Source organism: Melanaphis sacchari, unplaced genomic scaffold (genome assembly GCF_002803265.2).
Source record: "Melanaphis sacchari strain LSU unplaced genomic scaffold, SCAv2.0 Contig48_pilon_pilon, whole genome shotgun sequence".
Classification (NCBI taxonomy): domain Eukaryota; kingdom Metazoa; phylum Arthropoda; class Insecta; order Hemiptera; family Aphididae; genus Melanaphis; species Melanaphis sacchari.
Genome location: NW_020271327.1, coordinates 3,747,736 through 3,772,516, shown reverse-complemented (window position 1 = coordinate 3,772,516; position 24,781 = coordinate 3,747,736). Strand labels below are relative to the sequence as shown.

Sequence of the window (24,781 nt, the reverse complement as noted above, 5' to 3'; positions counted from 1 at the left end):
AAAAATTCAATAAAGCTTTAAGAACCCAAACGTATTATTTGACAGTATTAATAATAGACCTATTTCAAACGTTTATTGTCCTAGCCGGATAGACAAACAATAGTTTCCTACTAGGTTTACCCCTCAAACAGATTCACATAATATAAGTGACTTTTAGGTTTATAGTCGTCTATTTAATTACGTTTAAGTATATAATTTTATTGTATACACGTAAGCTTATCTAAAGACGTTAATGTACGCACTACACAATTATTATATTGTCTTCGGAGGTGTGCTACTATAACTACATTATAATACTATGACGTATATTTCATTCAAATTTCTACCGACAATAGACAGAGAAAAACCTACGCTTAACTCGGGGATTAAATACGTTTATGTTTATTTTGGTGTGTACCATCGGAGTATTGGGCATTTGAGCACATCCGATAAAGAATTCATACAACCGTTGTCTGCCAGCTCACCAATAATATTCCTGCTTATAAGACACTATTTAATAATAGCTGTTTCAACAGATAAAATTAATTATGGTTACATTATAATATAATATTTATATATATATATATATGTCACGAAATGTATGATATTTCTGAGACAGTAACCCTCAAAATCAAAACGAAGAAATCATCATTGATAATTTGAATGTGGAATAATTTATGACCGTTTTATACTATATACACATGAGCGTGGGTAGTATTATACTCAGGTTGGTTTTAAATTTAACGAGCCACATTTGGCTATATTTACTGTGAGAAAAAAATGACTGACGGAGACATGTATAAATGACAAATGTGGGTCGTCCACATGGGATTTCCGGATTTCTATAGTAATTATAAGGGTGTCTTAAAACCCCGTGCCGAGTTGAAAAATATGTTATAATGACGCAGCTATATACAATATATCCCCCTAAGGACTAGAGAATATTAATTTTTTTGTATAAATACTATATTCGTTTTATATTATGTTATGTAGTGCAGTGTTGTGTTTCAGTTTGTCCTTACTATTTCGTCGGAAGTAATATGATAATCGGTTTGATAGATCCGGATAAGAAGAAGAACCGGGAGCAGGCGTGGTTTACATTTAAAAAACCCTCGCTCACTAAATAAATTGTATTGAGGAGGTTCTCATCGTGACGACCGGAACTTAATCGAATAAAGAAAATATAACGGTCTCTTGAAGTACAATACATTTCATAGAAACTTCCTTCGTGAGTATGTATAATGTCAGTCTGCAGTTGATATTAAACACATTTCAGTTTTTTTTTTTTTTTTAGGTACTATGTGAACAATTTTTTTACAACGTTTCTAAAAATCCTTTCTTCAGAATAAATATTTAAATATTTTAGTTGTTTTATAATAATTAAATTTATATTCTATTTACCGGATATAAACATGCTTGTATTTATAATAATCTTTAAGAACTATTAATTATAACGATGTTTTTTATGCGTTGTTTATACACATCAGTAAAAACACTACTTTACCAAATTTTCCCACCCTCTTTTAGACAAATTATTACATAATACATTTTGACTTTAAACAAGTAACTATTAATTGATTTTTAAATAAATATCTAATTTTTAAGTTTTACTCTTTTGAAAAGAGCGGGACAAGAAAGTTTTTGGTTGAATATCAGTTTTTTGTTTTTCATATTATTGTCTTAGAATGTAGATTAAATAATATATAAAATACTAATAATATAAAACACAATACTGTCATCCAATAGAGAAACGATTTCAATGTTTAACGTATACGCATATATAATCATTACACGGCGACACATATAGTCATTGTATATCTTCTATTCTTCTTCTTCATATCTTCTTTGAGAGTTTGGACTATCGCATATATTTCATATGAATTAATTTTGAGTTGATATAACTTTAAACTTCACCCTAACTTAATATATTTAGTATCAGTATTCATTCATACTTTTATATCATATAATTATTATAAAATACACTTTAATTTATATTTTAAATACCTGATTAATGATATTAAACTCAAATAATAATAGGCATACCTAGTATTTTTTTTTTTCCATTTGTTTATTTGCAAATAGTGAATAAGGATAAATGTATATATTAAAATTATAAATAAAATATAAAATAGGATCATTATTTTGTTAGATATTTAAGAAAAACAATTATTCAATGATATATAAAAATATAAGTAGGTACTTAAAAATTATTTATGATGCATTTTCGTACACGACTCAATGTTTATGGGCTTTACCATTGGTATACACGGTGTTTGACAAGTGAATAGTTATGTTATAATCTGGTCACGTATTTGCTAGATTATTATCAACTGTCGTCAAAATCTACCTCTAAAACAGGTTTAATTATTTAAAAAGACACGCATTATTTTCAAAAAACACAAGAACTTTTTCATTTTTACAAAGAATATTACGCTGTACAACACATTATATCATAAATTATTTTAGTTATGGTTAAATTGTTTTGGAAACGATCTATACGTATTATAAACATTCAAGTGCATACATTTCGTTATTTTCACAAAAAAGACCAACAAATAACAAAATTAAATTTGTATTGAATGTTAAGTACCCACGCATTAATAAAATATTATTTATGAACCAAACCTATTTAAATTTAAAGTAAATTTTAACGTCCACAAAGAATTTATTTATTAGGTATCACTAAATAATATATTATTCTATCAATTGTTTTAATATAAATGTTTTACGTTTTTCCGTTCAATATTCTCCTGTAATAATATCTTATTTTCACAATTTCATCGTAATCAATTTTAAAGCTGTTAAATATCCATGTTTCTAAGTACTTAAAAATTACTGAAAACTATTTTGAAGAAATTTTTAATAATCAACATTCTTTTGTTTTATTGCGCTTATAGATATATTATTATCATGTTTAGATAATTTTTCTAATAAAAAATTATTTAACGAGTTTCAAGTATAAAACATATTTATCGTGTAGAATGGTATTTATTTTAAGTTTTCTTTTAACGTAATTAATTATTTTATTTTACTTTTTAGACATTATAGATAAGTATGCATATAAAATACTTAAGATAATGGCTCATAAGTTCATCACTATATCTCAATAATACATCAGTATGAAGATTATAATATAATAGGTATTGAATATAACTTAAACTAATGGATTTTTTTTTTAAGGGACATAAAAGTTTTGAAATAATTATATAAAATGTGTATTGTTTTATTCGGTGTCTATCACTATAATTGATTTTCGTATGTATGAAGAAAATCTAAGAGAAAATCCAAAACCGGTCGATATATTATGCAAATTTAACAGAATAATATGATGAATGGAAAACGAATATGGGGAAATAAATCGTGAGCAAATAGCTCGTGGGGACGGGATTGAAAGATAGAATAATACCGATTAATAAAAATTAAGTTGTCGGGTGAGTTATACGCATGCAGTGGGCTACAAGACAATATAGGCAATAATTATAATCTACTTTGTATTTGTGCCTCCAGGGTATCATCTGAATGAGGAAACCGGTTCCGTTCAAAAGTTACAGCCATCATTATTATCGGTTAAAACAAACAAACACTCGAGGGGGTCTATCTAGCCGATAACGGCAGTGGACAACTACAGCGTGCGGTCAAAAATCTCTGTGTCGAAATAACCCTTTAAAAAATACTCTATATTAAACTATCTATATCAGTGTACCAAATATATATATTTTTTAATGATCAATTTGAAAAAAACAGACAAACAGCGTAAAAAATCAGTAAAATATTCTAATAAAAAAATTAAATAAAAATAGCCTACAGACTTATCAAAGTTTCTCTATTTTACAAACGTCTATTATTATCTACTCATATATTATAAATTATAGTACTCTAAACTCATACAAAAATATTATTCGACTAAATATTATTTCTTGGATTATTTATATGCTCATTGATTCTCAAATAAAAACAATAAATAAACAAATATTCACGATCCTATATTAAGAGTTAAATCTGAATTAGGTACTTATTACCATGATAATAATGATAATAATATGCTCAATATGTTGGTAATTGATAAATATTTATATTTTTATGTTTTGGGTTACTAGTAATTATTTTTAAGTATAAATTATTCGTATTGTTTTTTCAACCTACGTAGTATTCGAATGATTTACTTTATTTTTGAGATATCTAATCATTATTATTAATATTAAAATTTACAAAGGTTATTTGATTACAAGACATTATAATTAGAGAGGACGTTATAGAAATTAGTTATGAATTAATAATTTCTTCATCAACGATTTCATAAGTAATGCGAACGCAATTCAGTTCGCAATTTAAAATAAAATAATGAAAAACCATCTATTTTTTAAATAATAAAACTTTTTTAGTATTACCGAAATAGGTACTATAAAAATACTTTTATTTCTTTGTCAAAATTGTAGTTTACTATTAATAAAATATAAATTCTAAAGATCTTTAAACTTAACTTGTAAAATTAAAAAAAAAAACATGCTTTATATTTTAACACTTAACTCGAATGAAAGATATGACATGTAAGTACCATCGAGACGCTGTGAAATTACAGTGCTAATAATTTAGTAATTATAGCATCTCTAAATGTAGAGATATCTAAAGCAAAATAAACAAAAAAGGAATATCTACATCTACCTAATTATCATGTGTAATGTACAGTGTTTATTCGAATAAAATGTACAGTTATTATGAAATTAGGATATAAATAGGTTGAACAAAGTTTTTATTAAATATGTTTAAAAGCATTGTAAGTGGTTTAATTGTGCTATGAGCAATTGTGACTATGTATTCAACAGTTTTAATGCAATTTTGGGTCAACTAGATTAATTGCACGCGATTCCCACGATACAAAAAATGTAGAAAACCAATTAACTGTTAAAATGTTTCTTCTTATATGGTCATTCATAGTTTATTAATTATTATACAGCCTATTATTATTTTTTTTTAATACGAATATATATTACTGAATTAGTAGGAAGTAAGTACCTAAATACAATAGGTCAATAGTAAATATCCTCAACTTCCTCTTATTCAAATTGTAATAATTATATAATCGAAATATATTTATAAAATATTTTACCATAATTAAGAATTTATAAGTTTATGAAAATTAAAATAAAACTGTCGAAAACGTATCATTAATACTAAAATTCTTTATGAATGTGAGTATATTGGAATTTAAGAACCTATCCGTCTTCTTTTTAGATGTTCAATTTTAATTTTTTAATTAGTCTATCGTCGAGAGCTACGACGTGCTCTGTGGTGGTACACGCGCAGCGTCTAATATTTTTATGCCTCATGTCTATACCGAATGGAATTTCTATTCAGACGAGGTTTTCTAACAATATTATACACACTTTTTTTTGTACTTTCAATTCATCGTGTTCGGTGAAGTGTGAACGGAACATACCTTCATACCGGGCACGTCCAAGTACAATAACCCCCTATATACGCGCATAACACCGGCCGACTAGCCAGAGCCTCATGACAGATCCCATTCAGTGGTTACATATAGTCGCGGTTACCATCGCGTGTCTAAAAAATAATAAAATCTAAAAAAAACTTAGTAAAATATTGTCTATCATATAGGACGAGTTAAAAATCTTCGTAAATATTATATTCACTGATATAAAAAAATGTATCCAAGGTTGTGTTTGACGGTTGTTGAATGCTCTTCAAGATCAAATTAAATGTAAAAAATAACTCTGTTATTTTAAAAATATGCATCTCGAGGACATATTTTTAAAAAGTCACTAACAGTTATCGTTTATTTTTCTTTCAAATGTATAATAAAGTAAGTTATTATTAATGTTGGAAGTACTCGTAGTCTTGAATTATTGTATTTTCGAAAACACAATAATTTAAACCTTATATTTAAGTATGAAAAAAAAAAAATATATATATAGAGTAAAATTATATTGACTTTTGCTGTTTAAACTCTTTGGTTAAAACCTTCTACTTATTTATTTGTTTGATTTTTTTTCTATTTGCTTTCCCGTCTAATCCGGGACTAAAAACACTGCAGATCTCAAAGGGGATGATTGTCCATGGGGGTTGTTACTGTCGTTGGTATCCCGCAGTGGGCTCAATAGACGAAAAATTCTCTACAAGTAGCACTCTTATTGAAGGGCACGCTCGTACGAAAATATACATAATTACACGCAAACGACAAAATTATTATTGTTGTGCATATAGACTACGGCCGCGTCGCGGGGCCAATAAAGAAATCCACGAAAACGGGACCTTATGCGTATATAAACGTACAGAAGGTCGTGAGAACCCGAAGAGTAAGGCCACCACCTGCTTCGGCACACACCTGCCCCTCCTCTTCCTCCTCTAGCTGCCTCCTTAGCCACCCACACCCGTCCCCCGTCTACACACCTGTCATCGTTGGCAACGTCGCACATACATGCACACACTCACGTTACTGCCGCCGCCGCTGCTGCTGTGTACGGTTCCTCGTCGTGGGAATCCTTCCGCCTCTCGAGATTATCTCGCGTGCACGCGGGCACAAACAAGATCATCGTGTAAATATTATAATATACAATCGTAATGTGGTGTGTATAAAAACACCGGCCGTAATACCGAAGGTAATAGCAACGTGTTATGGAGAGTAACTCGAGTACTTCCGAAACGACCGTATATTTTTCAATTGATCCCCCCAAAAAAAAAATGTGTGTCCAACAATGGATGTAGCGGATTACTGAAATAGAAAAAACGTGTTCAGGTACTTCATTGATTTCGTGTATTTATGTGAAAGATTTTTCTATATCCAGCAAATTAAGCACTCTCTCTCCCCCAAACTACCACCGTGAGATTGCGCGCTTTATAGTGCGAACGTCTTATACGCGAATACGCACGCACACACGCAATATCGTATTATTATGTAGTTGTTCGCCGATAAATTGTCATTGGTTCGTGTTCGAATAAATCGTACTACTGTACATTCTTGAATATTGCTAAAAAGCAAAAGAACAATTATAATCTATCAGATGATTGATTTTTAAACAGTAGATTTAAAGCAAAAATACTACTAACGACTCATTTTATACATAACTATATACATAGTATTAGTACGGTCTTCATAGTGGCGGATCCAGAAATTTATCAAGGGGGGAGGGGCAATAAATCGTCATGCCAAGTCCAGATTGACAGTTTATCGTAATTCTTTTGGTAGTGTGTAACCTAACCTAAACTCAATGGGGGAGGGGGGTATTTACCCTATTACCTTCCTTAGATCCACCACTGGATCCTCACAAACTAAACTCGACTTGATCTTATAGTTAGACGCAGATTTTGTTTTTACGTAAATATTTTGTTATTATTTTCAAAAATAAGGTTAAATATTTAAAATTGGATTACGGATGGATTAAATCAAGTACGCAATTGATGTAACATTGATAAGTATCATTGAATAACAAGCAACGTAGGTGTATATTTTACACGACTGCTTATTATAATACCTAGTAATTATGGTAATCTCTTATTAATTATTATAATATTAGTACTTAAACTGACTAGGTAAATATAAAATAATTATTATTTATGCTATTATTGGGCAAAAGTATAATAAAGAATAACATTTGAATCAAACATCATTAATTACAGTTAAATACCAATATTGATTACATACCTACTGGCTACTTCATATGAGTATATTATAATATACAAATACCATGCCTATATATAATATCTTATATTCAATAAAATATACTATGTTATATACCGCAAGATATTTTCAATATTATTAGTTAAAAATTAAACATAATATACCTAACACAATTTAATATATACAAACATTTTTTTAAAGTATTATTGAGCAAGTTTTCAAAATTAGGTGAGCCATCCCATACAATTCTGTGACCTAGTAATAAATTAGTTAATTATTGTCATGAGCGGTTGACGTACGCCAATTTTAAAGGAATGTTTCTTTTTTCAATTTTTTTTATACATAGAAGATGAGAGGCTAAGAAAATACGTTAAACAATACAATGTATTAAGAAATCGTCACTATCAATAACGACACTGATCTTCGCTTTGAAAGTTCAAGGTTGAAACAATATTTTATAAACAGAACACGGTAAAGCTGCCCTGCGATAAGCAACTAGTTTAGTAAAAGAAATTAACAGTAAATTTATTTTAGAATAATTACTTAAACGTCTTAAACAGTCAAAATAATGATCGGGAAAAAACAAAAACAAAATTTAATTTTTATCGTCTGGGTCACATCTGTTTTATATTGGTTAGCGCCAATCAACATGCTGTTTAAGAAGAGCAAGAGAAGAGATCAGCCGTTGTTTCTAAAAATAATAGCATTGTATTTATCCTTAAAAATACTTGAAGTCGACAATAACTCTACGTATCACTTGATTTAAAAAAAAAACATACGGATGACGAGTGTATATAAAAATTATGAGTTACAAATTTAATTCATAAGTCGAGCTTTTTATTAACAAAGTATTTCCTCTTATAAACTTTTCTAAGTAGTATAAAATAATGTAATATTAAATTTTTATTCAAGAAGTATGTAGGAAATATTTAAAAAATAAGATTTCATAAAAAAAAATAATACATTTTTATCAAAAATATCAATTTTATATTTTAACAACCATACTGTTCGAATAATTTATTATTATTACTCATGATAAAAGGAGAAGTTTAAAAAGGATTCTAAGGAAATAACTCAATAATTCAGTAATAAATGCACGACATAGAAAAAATTGATTTTGCCCAACCCAACGGTCAGTATACCTTCTCGGTTGGAAGCCAACGCATTGTCCACAGGTACTAGAAATCGTTTTCCACTTAAGATTGCACGTGAAGTGCACCCGATACATGGTTATTATAGGGAGGGTCGGGCGCCTGTTGTAGGAATTCACATCCTTTCTGACTAGCCGCTGTCATTAAACCGATTAGTTCTGGTTTATTACTGTCGCCGTTTATACGGAGGCACGCCACTTTAAAGTAAGGTGGTTCTCAACCCTGTTTTTTTTCCTCGTTCATGAGTCGTGACAAGTGACACCACCACATCAGTATGTTCACTTGCACGAGCCTCTTAAATACGTTGTAAACATCTAATTTTTATGATCTTAATTTATTGATTTTAAAAGTGAACCGTTGTGACAAAATGAATCATATATAGAACGTTAATCATGAATCATTATTCATTATTCATTAAGCGTTAAATTATATTATATCGAGTATTTAAATTTAAAAAATGCAATTAGTAATTAGTAGGTATTTAAGTATAATCGTTTATAATGAATTAATGACAAATTGTTATATAAATAACATAATTATTATTGTGATTAATATAAATTACAATAACAAGTTACACTTACAAGACAAAATAATATTATTAAACACACTGCAGTATAAAAAAAAATATTTAAAATGTGGTAACACTAGGTTATATACATATTAAATTATTACATTATAATATAAACATTTATATTAAGAAATATATAGATATTATATAATATCTCACGTCTGAAATATTTTTAGTTAATATTATTATTATTTTTCTGAATTAGTTTTAATAGTTTTTATAATGAAGACCCATGTGTATGTTTAAATTGGCGTATCTTATGAAATAGACAATTGGCAAATCGATTTGTTTTGTTTTCTACCAAACTGTTTAGAATTAAAAAAAAATCAATGACATAATTTTAATCTCAATGTACGAAGTTGGAAAAAATTGATTCGTCGACAAAGAACAAGCGTATATTATGTCGCCAATGGGTCGTATTAATCGACCTTAATCAGTTACTCACAAGACTGTTGTTATGTTTTTTTATTCTTTCACAGTTCGAAGAAATTTGACATCAACAATATCATCATGAAGATAGTTGAACGGAAATCGAAAAAAGTCTAGATCTTACACACTTATATAATCTTTAGCTGGGGTCAGAGAACTTGATAAAATTATAATATAATTTTAACTATTTTAGAACATAAAAAAGACGTGATATAGTGTACCATACCTATGTAATTTGAACCGTGAATATTGAATGATAAATAACATTTTTTATTATTATTTGATAGGGAAACAAGTTTGCGTAATTCAAATATTAACTTAACCGGTTCACAATGAGCTGTTTATTATTTTTATAAAATACATTTTTAATAATGAATTTATTTATTATTGAAAAGCAATTATTATAATAATATAGATTATTGGAAGCAATGAAATAATTATACTAAAAATCTATAAATAAATATCATAACTCACAGGCCATAATATTTAAATTGACTTAATTTTAAACATTTGTAATATTATTGACCTTCTGGAACATTGGTGAGTTGGGTTGTTTGATACTAGTATAATATATTGGCTACTGAGGCTTACAGTGTAGTTAGTATTATAATAATCTATGTTCAATATCAAAATATAAGCATTCATAAGTATAAAATGTCACGTTACCGTTAGTTTAAAATCTATTACAAATACAATTTAAACTTTGTAGAACTGAAAATAATTATGAACTTGTTTAAATAATATCAAGTATCAACATATTGTATCAAACATGAAGAAAATGATTTAATAATAAAATGTTTTAATTAAATTAGATAGTAAAAAAAAAATGTATTCTATTAATTTAAGCAATTACATTTTAATAATTTAAATTAACCTAATCATTCAAATACTTGTAATTACGGACTTTGCTAAACCTAGATATAAGGAAGTATTCTGTATTATAGAGCTGAATTAAATTTTAATGTATAGGTAATTATTAATTACCAATACAAGAAATATATTATGGACTATTAAGAACACTTTATAACATAATTTTTTTAAAAATATGTGAAAATGATTTATTATTACAGATTTTAAGAAAAATGATGAATGTGAAATAAATTATAGATAATATTACATTTGTATAGTACTTATCGTGGAGATAGATCACTTGCCTATTTTTTTTTTAACTGCATTTAACTTTTAATTTTTAACAAAATTTAACTTTTAAATACAAAAAATCACAATTCTTGTTGACCCGAGAGGCAGTTTAAAATGAGTTGGTGTAGTCATCAGCTACACTTAAAAGTTAAAAAAAATTAAATAAAAAAATGATATGTCTTCACTACATGAATGACTTCTTCCATTAAGCAATTCATTTCTTACACATTCTCATTGTACCTTAGGGTGAACATTGAATATATCTTTTAAAAATAAAAAAATAAATATATATATATATATATATATACATAATATACTTATTTTAGTTTATGAATTACTTTTGTTTTTGAGAATATACTTAATACCTATAGAGATGTACTAAAAGTGGTCTCCATACTATAGAGGTTATACTAAACAAATGAATAATCCAATATTTTATGTCCTTTCATGTTTTATATGCATCCTTTGCATTTCATAGAGTATTACGATGAATAGATATTATACACACACACACACACACACACAGATCTGACAGTGCGTTTAATTATTTGTATCCCTAAATATTAAAAAGCCCCATTTCACGCTATACTTAATAAAGTCCACGTCTCAATGCGGGAAGAAGGGCCGCCAACCCTATTATGGGCGCCACTTATGGAAATATAAAAACCTTTTCAAAAAACGTACACGCACACTTCCAACCGGATCACGTACAAACCCTTAATCCGGGCGTTCACAAGATAATCCGTGTATATAATATGATTATAAAATTATTATCTATACAAAGATATCTGTGCGCCTTCCGCAACCCTTGCGTGTGCACATTTCCTCTTCGGGTTCTACATCCTCTCATCAACACCCCCCGAATAGAGGAAATAAACCGTAATCTTACACCTTGGATGTGCGTGACGTCCATCCGGTTCCAATAATTAAAACCGTTGACGGTTTAATAGCGGGTTTTACTTAACATTTTTTGAAAAGGATCTGAATAGTATCTGAACCGCCTGCTTAGCAAAAAGAACCGACGGTCACGGAAACGTCATTGTAGCAAAAGGATACGTAAACGAAGAGAACAATGATTATAGCTGTCATCGTACTATTAAATTCTGCGGGCGTATAATAATATGATGTATTGATGCATTGAAATATACAAGCTAGTTGACGCCACACCAAAATAGTTTGTGGCCAAAATGTAGATTTTCGGTTGAGAATTGTTTTAATTTACTATCATTTTATAATAAATTAATAATATATTATTATAAGCTACTAAAGACAGACATTTTTTTTTAATACATAAAAGTAATTTACATACATAGGTAAATAAGTATGTGATGCTCTTAATATGTTTGAAAGTTTTTATAATAGGTATATAAACATAGAATGAGAAATTGAAAAAACGTTAAACGGATTACCAATGCATTGTTACTCATTACCACTAAAGTACAATACTAAGATTTATAAAAAAAATTAATTTAATTTTAGTATTTAATGTTTTTATATTTATTACTGTTATGATTAAATTAAATTATATTGATTAATAAAATATATGTTATAAAATTAAAATTAAAACTTATAATAATTTGTTAGATGGGCGTTTCGGTGAATTCTGCAGGTACTCATGTTGTTTCAATACATTTATTTTTATAAGACTCAATTATGATTGATGACTAAAAGTCAAGACAATTAAGAACAACAAATATACAGCGTGTTCTAAGTTAAACTAACACTAAATATTTTTGTGGAATGACATTCAATTTAAATAAGTATTTGAAGGTATAGGTATTTATTTTCTTTTATTAAAAAATCTGTTATGATTTAAAATTTTGATTTTAATTTTTTCGTTTTAAATAACAATTTTTATTAATACGTGTAGGTACTTATTATCATTAACGTGTAACTAAAACATGTTACCGACTTAGCATAGCCGCATAGGATTAGCACTTTTTAGTTTAGATTATGCACAATATAATATATTGAATTATGTAAATATGTTATACATGTGCGCTATTTATTATATTGTATAAATGTGATTTAAAGATATTATGTAGGTAGGTAACTCTAAAGCTTTTACTTATATTAAAAATTAATAAAAACTTAAAATCGAGTAAAAACAAATTAAAACACATAATTGTAAATCAATACATATAATATGTACTAAAGAAATATTTTAAATATTAATCTCAGACCTTATCTCAAGACTAAAACCTCTATAAACATGGTTTTCTTCAAACAATATCCTGGTTTTTATTGTAGAATGTCTACATATTGTAAGATTCGTTTTTCTATAAGTAAAAATGATCGTAAACAAAACATGATTGCGATACTGATAACTTCTAACAATAATATAGACCGTATAATGTACGGATTGTGTGGCGACTGGACCTCTTGCTGTGACAACACAATACAATACGGTCGCGGCGACTATACGCTTTTAATAATATTATTATTATTTATATATCACCTAAGCATTCTAAGAATACCACTTGAAAATAAAGCACGTTTATTATTGTGTGCTGAAAGACAAATAATGCAAATTTTTTTAGCCTTTAGCCACGACCTGCATTAGCATTAACATAAACGACCTAAAGTAAGTTATGAATATTATCGAGACAGGGCAAAACTTGCAATGAATAAAAACTCGTCTTGCGTGTACCAAGACGAGCGTTGAGTTCGTCGAGGAAACGAAATAAAACGAGACTATAAGTGAAAGAACACATATTTTGAATGGAAATGTGAACTCTTCTATTCACAAAAAGATTTTTCACCAGTTTATTAATTATTCTTCGAGAACAAAGGTATACAAGTAAACATAATAGTTGTTTATAATATTTTCATATAATACTACAATGTGTAAGACATTTTTCTTAACATTAATTGTATAGTTTTCTTTTTATTATAAACACCATGTTGTTGGACTTATAAACAATTTAAATTTGTCAATTATGTAATGTCAGAATGTGTTTAGTAAAAATGGAAATTAATTTTATAAATAAATCATAGTCTTTATTTATCATCAACTAAATAATACTTTGTAATAATTAGTAATTCTTAAGAGTTATTTAATATTGTGTCAAACTTATTAAATATAACTTTTCTTTAATTATAAACCACCGTAGGTGGATATCAACCTAAATATAATTACCAATTTAATTGTTTTTGAAAATCATTAAAGAAAGACATTATACCTATTTCAGTTAAACACTAATTTATTTCATGAAATATTATAATATTGGGGTATGTTTAATTGTTAATTGTAATATATTAGCTGAGTAGATAAAATTAACTTATCTTTTGAATTTTGTCTTAGGTATTCACTACGTTTTTAAATACTATATATTTAAACAAAATATTATTACTTCAAGTATTTAAAATTCACTGAATAACTTTTATAGACAAATATTAATACCTAGTACCTGTTTTAAAATATCTAACAATATTAATAAATAAAATTTCATATTATTGTTGATTTCATTTATAACAACGTTTATATTTTAACAATTTAATCACGTAGTAAAATTAAAGCTAGAAACAAGCTACTGTTTAGTAATATAGTTTAAAATCGAGTTTATAATAATGTAAATAAATATGTAAAGACGTAAAGTGTATGTAATTTTAATTGTCAATTAATCTGTCAGTTATTGTTATTATTTGGATTTTACCTTTATGAATCACAAGTTTTATTAAAAATGAATAACTCAATAGTTTCAAGCACGGTATTTAAATTTTAAATTTTAAAACTGATTTACATTTTAAGTAAACGATACAGTACCTAATTAGGTATGTGTACACATTTTCATTGTTAAAGATGTAAATATTGTACTCGTAAGTACTGTAATAAGTCTATAAAATCATAGTAAAATAATGCATTTTTATTATTATTCATTAAATTACGGAGTCAAGTGGTTATTCATAGAATTTATATTTTTAAAACAACTATCATAATCCATTCGATATTGAAACATAATGTATCATATCACACGTATGCAATTAACAGTAAGGAAGAATAAAAGGCATAACAAAAAGTCAAATAAATGATATCATGTACAGAATGTACTGCAAGATATCAAGTGTTTGACCCCGTTATTGTAAATACCGAATAGAAAAGTGCCTCCTAATCTATACGACAATAATGTACGCTGCTTTATCTACAGATATCGTATGAATCCGACAGAAGGGAATCTCATTGCAGTCCGAGTTGCAGTCTAACATACTTTAATCCACAATACTTAAACATAGAATCCGTCTGTGTAGATGTAAAAAAAAGAAATAATTTCATGACGAGTTGTTCAATGACTTATCTGTCTATTTGGTCTAAATCTCTTTGAAAAAGATCAATTATGGAATTTCAGTTATCCCCTCCAAATTGTTCATTATGTCCATTTCGATTAAGGCAGATGAATGATTATGATGAAATATTATATTATACCTATATCGAATATACCCTCCACGAAGATCGTTTGACGTCCTACGGTTAAGACTTCACCGACACGTGACCATCCCACCGTTGTCATTACATCGTTGACAGTGGTGTACCACCACCCGTTGTACACAGCGTATAATATAACTATACAATAATACTACATAGATAATTTATATATTATTTATTTAAATGCACCATACGAATAATACCCAACCAAGTAAACACAACAGCACAGTTGATCAGCAGATCAGATTATCGTGAATATCACGAGAAATATTTTACATTTTGCGGTGAACACAAAACAAAACAGTGCATTATGATTTTGGAAAATAAAAAATCGAACTCATCACTCACCTCGTTCTTCCACCTGGTGAGTTTCAAGCACTGCGTGTGTCAACAGCAACGTCGCGAAAATCCACCGCTGCAGGTCAGGCATCGTTTCGCGGACACTTCGAACCCGAGAAGAACAAGACGACGACGCGTACGGTGGGTCGGAAAACGGACGACGTGCGGTATTTTTTTACGTTTATTCACGCAACCGGGTTTCCCGTTGCTCCTCGTCACTCGGTCGCACAGCAGAGCCGCGACCGGTTCGACGCCGTTGACGACGAAATTACCATCACGTCGACGCGAGATCGGAGATCATCATCAGAAGAATTATATTTACTACGACAACAAGTGTCCCGCCGGTCGATGGTGGGTGTCTGGGTACTCGAGAAACGATTTCGAATTCGATTTTTATTCAACCGGAAGACGCAATGCCGCACATCCGCGGGTCGGACGGAGTACGAAACTAAGTTAAAAATATATAATGATAATAATACACGGGAATCGCACACGAGAAAACGAAAAACGCGCACAGATACCGATCGGGAGGAGGACGACGACGACAACGTCACACTTAAAACGATAGCGATACCGTACTAACCGATGTCTGGTACTACCACACGGCGGCAGCGTGCGCGGATAATATTGTTATTATTTCTCCGGTGGCAACCGGTACCGCGTATACCGGCCGCATGACAATGCACACTCCTCGCCACCGGACGCCGCGCCATCTGTCGGCTTAAGTGTGTCCGCGTGTGGTTAGTGGGTGGGGGGCGTCTCGACTGGGCGCGGCGCGGCATGCGAATTTTCCGGTACCTATGCGCGCAAACGCGCACGCACGCCTGATTTTACGGCTCGCAGACGGTATAATGTTATATTATTACATGTTTTGTTATTCAATTACCGACTTATTTTATATTTTTTGTACCTACTTCGATATTTGTATAGATTATTGTTATTATTATTATTATTTATTATTATTTTAATGTTCAGCTCTTTCGGAGACGACTATCAAACGAGCACGACCGTTACATTATTTTATGCGATTGTAGCCGCGCAAGAACGTGGTGTCATATTTCTTGCAAACGAATCTTCGAACAAAATATGATATTATTTTTCACATCGTGTACAGCGATTCTATATTATATTATATGCGCATAATATTAAGTACGAGTGTACAGAATACGCTGGTATAGACTGTATAGTATGTATTGCGTATGTACATGTCACTACCTAACATTAAAATAATTGTATGTAGGTGCCAAATATCGTGTTTTATACTACCGGTCTACCGTCTTTGGGTGTATACGAGGGTGAAATAGATAAACAATAATTGTGTCCCTGGTTTCTTAACAATAGAAAATATAAACATATAATATTTTATTAACTTTTACCTAATATACGATTTACTTATACGACTTATCAATATGTTTTTAATTTAAGAAAACTCAATTCATACATTCTCGGTCACAATAATAATACAATACGAGAGAAAGTATTTGCTATAACTCTGTGAAAAAAAAATCGTAAAAAGCTCAATAGTGTCGTCATAAAAAGTGATACGCATAAATACCTAAACCCTTTTTTTTAAATATATACTACCTATAAGGATAAATCACTAATATTCACGGGTAGATTTGATAAATTTGAGAAAAATTTCGATGAAATAATTGTGTAACATTGTATGATGGTTTTTATGTTTTAATATAACACTACCAGCTCTGTATACATTTTTTCAAGAATATACAATTTCACAAAAAATAAGCACGCCTGTTTGTGATAAAGATTTTAAATATTTTTAGATAGTTATTTTATTTTATAAATAAATTTTTAAAAATAATTTTAGCGTTTAAAACTTTGAATTAGGTTAAGCCATTGATTTTTAAACAATTTTCAAAGTTTGTTAAAATTCAAATTTATTTCTTCCTAAAAAATCAATGACTTTACCTAATTCAAAGTTTTAAACTCTGAAATTGCTTTTAATAACTTATTTATAAAATATATCTTGGAATTTAAAAAAAAAAGAGTTTTTACATTTGTTGATTGGTCAAATAGAAGAGTTACACCATGTATTATAAGAAAACAAATAAATAAACTTAGTAGGTATAATGTATATGTAGGTACTTACGTTAATTTAGCGTCAGTAATTTCCATAATTATCGACTCGATTTTTTCAGATGTATATGGCTTTTTACCAGGCTTATCCAAATAATATTTATCCATTTTTTGATAAAACTCAGTTTTTTCATTAAAGTTATCCATTTTTAATATACTACGTAGAGATAGAATACAGTAGATAATTGTAATAGAATACGATCGAATGATCCACACAGCAATTACTAAAAACTTGAGCATCAAAGTATAACTAAAATACTGACATTATGACATTATCCTATTATGACTTATATCAAAACCAATAAAATATTGATTTCTACACATTTCGGATAGTCCGGTAATTACAGTATAATAGTCGTATAGAATATATAGATAATATTTGTTTTATTTTATATGGACACGTGTCACGTACCTACCTAGTTAACGGATATAATCAAACTTTACGTGTTCTTTAGATAAAAATAACTTACATTTATGTTTATTAAAGCTTGTACATTTACGTGTGTAATAAATATTGTATTTCAATTTTCAGTACACAAAGTGAACGACCACATTGTGAAAAAAATTACACGATGTTAAATTAGTGTGACCATTTCATGAAAAAGTGACCATATTGTGAAATATTTTTGAACTTCACGAAGTGTAAAAAATCTGTTTCCATTTCATGAAATGGTCATCTTTTCATGAAAAGATCAATTTCATCAAGTGGCTACGACATATATATATATGTTGGTAACAGAATGTTATACAGACAAAACACTAAATAAACTTAATGTAAGGACGAGTTTTAATTAAATAAGTTTTTTTTCAATTATGACAAAAATATTATATAAGGAAAATTACAAATACAACTCTATATTGTATATAATACAATATATATATATATATATACATTTATTAATTAAAATTTAAATGTATTATTATTTTTATAAATTATATACTTATTCGAATGTTCGGATCAATAAATTTAAACGGTTTATGTCTTTTATAGAACATTTTTATGGTAATACGACTTAAATTATTCTAGTCATAGATAGAATGATGTGAATGAGATACTGAGATAACGATCTATATAATGAGTATCAACTATATTATACTAAGTAACCATGCACGCTATATAAATAATAATGAATTAAAATCAATCAATTAATGTAATAAAAACTTCTTTCAAATATCAATAATGATTTAATTTTACAAAATAATACTACTATATTATATATTATACTATGAGTATTTAAGTACTGTAGTAGGGTTTAAATCAAATGCCAAAATACCACTACTTCAAAATGACAATGAAGTCTTGTAAAAAAAAAAAAAATGTGTGATTTTAGAAACTACATATTGTGCACGATCTATATAGGCAAACTTATTCCTATTGAATATTGATTCATCATTCATGAACATAACCGGTGCAAATCGGTTTCGACCGTCTTTATTGTTCACCCTTATTATCCACGAAACACCATGTACATATATTCTTTACTTCTTTGGTCTATTATTTAGCACCAGTGTATAAATATATATACGTACAACTAAACTCAGGGTGGTGTGAAAAACGATCCGTTCCAATAATATATAAAAAAAATTGATACTTTTCGTTATAAAGTAAAATTTAACACTGTACGTCATGTGAACAGGCGATTGTGGACTGTGGTACTTATCATGGGCTTATGATTTTCAATTAGAAAGATCTATACCTGAAATACAACATGGTACATCGTATATAAAGACTGAATGTTTTGTAGTACACGCATGAAAAATACCTATATGATTTATATAGCATATTATTTTGATTTGTACTGAAAATTTTACCAATAATATTATGAACAATTATTAACCATATAACGGTCAACAATCATGTTAACGTAACATTATTAATGAATATATGATATTCGATTTCTTAAAACATCTTTTAATTAACCAATTTTTACAAATTAATTACAGGTAAGTTATAAACAATAGTACTATAGTAGATATCTGGAAATGCAATGAAAATCATAGAATATTATATCATTAATAATAATAATAATTGCACATATGTATTACTTATGTCCGAATTTTTTTCTGATGACTTTTGTCTGTTTTTTTTTTTTATAATAATTACGTTTTTGTCTGTTCATTGACAATAATAAACTATGGAATATAAAATACTGATAAAGGTATGTGCGTGCGCATGTATTGTATATTGTATATATTATAGTACTATAGTAGATATATTAAATAAATGCGTTTATAAAATGAACAATAAATTTGTATTGAAGTACTTAACAAAGTGTTTTCTCACTAATTGATATATTTTCGATTTACAATTATTATTCATATTGTTGAAAAGCCTCTTCCATAGTCTTCTAATGTGTTTGTATACAATATAAGTGCTTATTCATTGCAAATTATTGAATTCAACGGTTTAAAATCATATAACTATGTAAGAATTATACATATTATATTGGATATTCTAGTATTCATGTAGGTATAAAGAAGAATAACCTACCTTTATTTAAGTATTGTACTCCAATGGTCCGTGAAAAGGAAAATAAAACATAATCATTTGTAATAATATCCAATTATAATTTTTACCATTTCTAGCATTAATATTATCTTTTATATTAAAATAATAATTACTAGTAAATTATAAAAATATGTACAATTGTTATTTTAGTAATTTGTATGTATCTTTCAATCCATATAACATAAAATTAAAACTTTATTTTAAATAATATATAAAGTCTGTAAATTTAATACTTACAAGTTACAATTAGTTTATCTATTAAGTTTATTCATATGAATTAAAAACACTTTATTAGTAATATCCAATTTTATATTTATACTATAGGTAAATTATTTTCTTAAATTATCTTAAATAAATAAGCCTATAAGTACATTTGTATTTATTTAAATTATTATAAATATTATGTTTAAAAGATACATTTATAAAAGGTAATTTTACATTTTTCAATAAGGTTTTTAATAAAAAAGTGTACGTGAATGTAGGTACAATACTGCATTTATGTATGGAATGCTTTTTAGATTGGGGTTTTTGATAAATTGATCTAGCGGTTTTGTTTTTATAGACCCGAAGAATCGTGTTGATTGAATCCGAGTTAATGCTTCCCACACACCTTGAATATCGTTACCTAGTGAATAAAGATCAAAATCGTCAATAGGTATTACCCTTGAGTCAATTAATAAAAAATTATATACTTCATTCATCTTATCCCATTTTTTTTCTTTGTTATTTTTTAAATACACATGGCTATTCTTTAGAATATCGTTTATACTCCAAACCGGTATCATCGGATTTCAAAGATATAAAAAAATCTGAAAACCGATACTTTAAAAATATAATACGAAATATATACTCGTATAGTCTTGTAATTTTTTTCAAAATATAGCTTGCATAAAATATTAATTTAAATAGTTTTCATTCTAAAAATAATTAACTAACTATAAAAAATTTTTAGGTATTTTAAAAAATTCATTTAAAATATTGTGTATTATGTATCTATTACCTAGATTATTCAATATAATGACTATCAATAAAAAAAAAAAAAAACCAGAAAACTTAAAATTACCATAAAATAAATAGCTCATAGTTAAAATATTGGGTAAAACACACTTGTGTACTTTCGTTATCGCCGTTATCAGTGATACCTTTTTAAGGTATACGATTGCATTAATTTATTGACGATTTTATTTATTTATTAATTATTTTACTATTATTTAGTTATTCTTATTAGGTATATTTTGTTATTTTATATTGATTGTCATAGAAGTGTATATATTTTACTAGATATTTATCAAGTATATGGTAAAATTAATAAATTTGATAACATTTGACAACCCATTCATAAACATAGGCAATCGTGTTATCAAAAAGGACAAACGTACACAATCGTGTTCTACCCAAAATATTTTTATGATAAACAATGTACTAGCAGAAAATATTTTGAGAGTAAAAATTCCAATTTTTTAACTATTCTCCAAAGTACCAACAAGAATCTCTCTTTAAGCAGAAAAAATATTGTAATTGAAAAATTAACATTTTTACTGCTTTAAAAGGTGGTGAAAAGACATAAAAAAAATAATTCATGGTAAAATCTATAAATTAAACGCTCTAATAAAAATTAAAAATTTTAAGTTTTTAGAATAAATAATTAATTTCAGTACTACGTTAATCTGTATAAATCAGAATACAGAATGTCTGTAAGATAAAATTAGTTTAACATAACTGAGTTAGAAAAATACTTTTCTTAATCCCATAGATACATGATATTTAACATGATCAACATCGGACTTCATTTTAAAATTAAAATAATGACTGATTTTTTTTTTTATAAAAATAAAATATTACAATTATTTGTTATCTAAAAATCCATCTTATCCACCAGACTTAATAACAATTATAGCTTAATTTTTTTGGTGTATAATATGTCAAGACCTCAATAATATATGTTTTTTATTAAAATATGGTATCATTCGCCATTGGAATTCGAGTCAAATTACAGTAAATTGTCTAGATTCTAATATTTGAATAGATGTTTACATTATACAATTTGCTATAGTTTACAATAATTTAAAATAAAATAAGTATTTCACTATTAATATTCGTTCTTCATATTTTCATTTTTATCAAATTCAACTTAAATAAGTGTAATAGGTAATAATTCACATTCTTAGTGATTTCATTATGTTTACGTAAAAGTAAAATATAAATAAAGTTACCAACAAAATTAATATATAAAATATATTATATAATGAAATGGTTTATGTAAAATAATTTTGCTCATGGATTAAGATACGGATATCTAATGTATAAAATTTTATGACATCGAGCATAAATATTATACCACCAATGGAAGTAAAAGCCATGATATAATATTACAATTTTTGAATAGGTTAAAAATCCACATAATTTTCGATGAATTGCATAAATTATAATATGCTTATGACAGCGTCAAAACATTAAGAATGACCGTCTGGATTTAAATTTAAAAATTATACTCTTTATATATCAAATCGTACACAATATATCTTAATAACATAAATGTGTACTATAATGTAGGTCACGTGAAAAATTATTTTACTATTTAGTACTAGCTAATAATTACTAACGAAAGTAAAGTAAAAATGTAATATTTACTTAAATGTTAGATAATATTTTTAGTAACGAGTTTTAACTTATAAAAATAGGTTTTTTATAATGGGTGAAAAATTAAGCTCTGATGAGTAAATAAGTTGATATTAGTGACATTTTCCTCCAAGTATCAAAATCACGTGTATCAAGTAAACAATTAAAAAAATGCAGGATTTATTATTTCTGTGATGGTTTATCGAATACGAATAACCGGAATAACTATATAACGTCTATTTAAGTTAACGTCTATAGTGTCCAAACATTCTAAGTAGAGACTCCTTTAAATTGTTTTTCGGTGCTGCGCGGATTAAAAATGAGAAAGGTCACCTGCAGGTGTACACTATAGTTTGTAGCCAAAATAACGTTAAAATCTTTTTTTAACACGTTCAGGTGATTTAATTAAATCTATTTACGAGTTTGCGACGAATTCCATAGTATCGAACAATACTCAAGACTTAAGTATGACCCTATCGATATATAATATTATGTTTTGAGACAGAGTTGGTCCTTGAACTCTTTTGAATTCCTAATTAGAAAACCATTACTGACTACAATACACATGTTGTAATTTGTCGCTTTATGTTTTTTGCACTTCCTTTGAAAATAATTGCCCATTTTTTATGTTTTAAAATCCAACTAACGAATAAAAAGTGTCTGTATAGACCAGTGTTGTTGTAGAGTCGATCCATTTAATATTTTACTCCTTCTGACCCGTTTTTGTATATTTTTAAACGTTAAACAACGAACATAAAAAAGTAAAATTATACTTAATTATATCTTATCGACATATTTACGAACCAGACACACATAGTTGCAATAATCACGTAATCACATATTTAATTAGTTTGGAAATTAATCTTTATTTTAATTATAAAGAATTATATTTTATTATATTACACGTACATAATAATTATAATATGTAATTAGTAAGAACTTATAACTATAAAAACACTATCTAATAATGATTAATGATTATGGGCTATAAAATTATTCTTTTAAAATAAATAACATAACCTAACAATTTTTGACAACCAGCAATATAAAACAATAAAATATCTTTATAATTATAGTTTTTTAGATTAGATTCTATATTACTCTTTCTAAACATAGTTTAATTGTAAAGTTAGAATTTTTCATAATGAACACTGAATTTCTAAGTTAATGTAGTATAATGTATATTACATTACATGTTCACATAAGAGTTATCGCACTATATTTTCATTTAGATAACCTTGTATTGAAATGGGGTTTTTGGAGAATAAAAGAGAGTACCAAAATACATATTTTTATACATAATTCAAATATTTAACCCTTTTAGTACACTCATTCACAATATAACTTATTTTTGTTTTGATGGCAACACATTTTATTTTTCACAGATTTGAGAAGAGTAGAAAATTGGTAAATTAAATTTTAACTGTATTCAACTAGTAATTGAAAATCGAAATAATATCACTGATATTGTTGAATAACTGTTTGTAGATCGATAAGATATAAATAAATACTTATTTGTTTACGTAATTTACTTTTATTTTTAATATAAATGTTTTTGGAATAAGATAACTAAATAACAAAGGTAAAGAAAATAATAAAAATTTATAAATACCTACATTATGAGAATATTTGAAATTAAAGTTTATTTATTTTTAATTATTAATTTTAATTGCCCAATAAATTATTCAAACTTTTGCCTTAATGTTCTAAATACAATTCCAAACATTTTAAGAATTCTATTGATTGGCAGCATTACACCATTTATTAGGAAAAAAAATGTGTGTTTATTTATATTTTATATATCTACAAATAATTATTTAATAATATCGGAGATTTATTTCGATTTTAAAGTATATACAAAATATAGTTAAAATGTTGTTAAAAACAGATA

At 27.3% G+C, this 24,781-nt stretch overlaps 1 protein-coding gene across 1 annotated transcript in view; it reads right to left on the bottom strand.

The window, feature by feature from the left end:
• LOC112598592 (epidermal growth factor receptor) overlaps window positions 1-16,252 on the bottom strand; it is a 76,119-nt gene extending 59,867 nt beyond the window's left edge. The window contains exon 1 of the mRNA XM_025345120.1: window positions 15,675-16,252. Coding sequence (XP_025200905.1) covers window positions 15,675-15,756 — 82 coding nt within the window. The 5' untranslated portion in view covers window positions 15,757-16,252. The remainder of the gene's footprint in view (window positions 1-15,674) is intronic.
• Window positions 16,253-24,781: the final 8,529 nt, after the last annotated feature.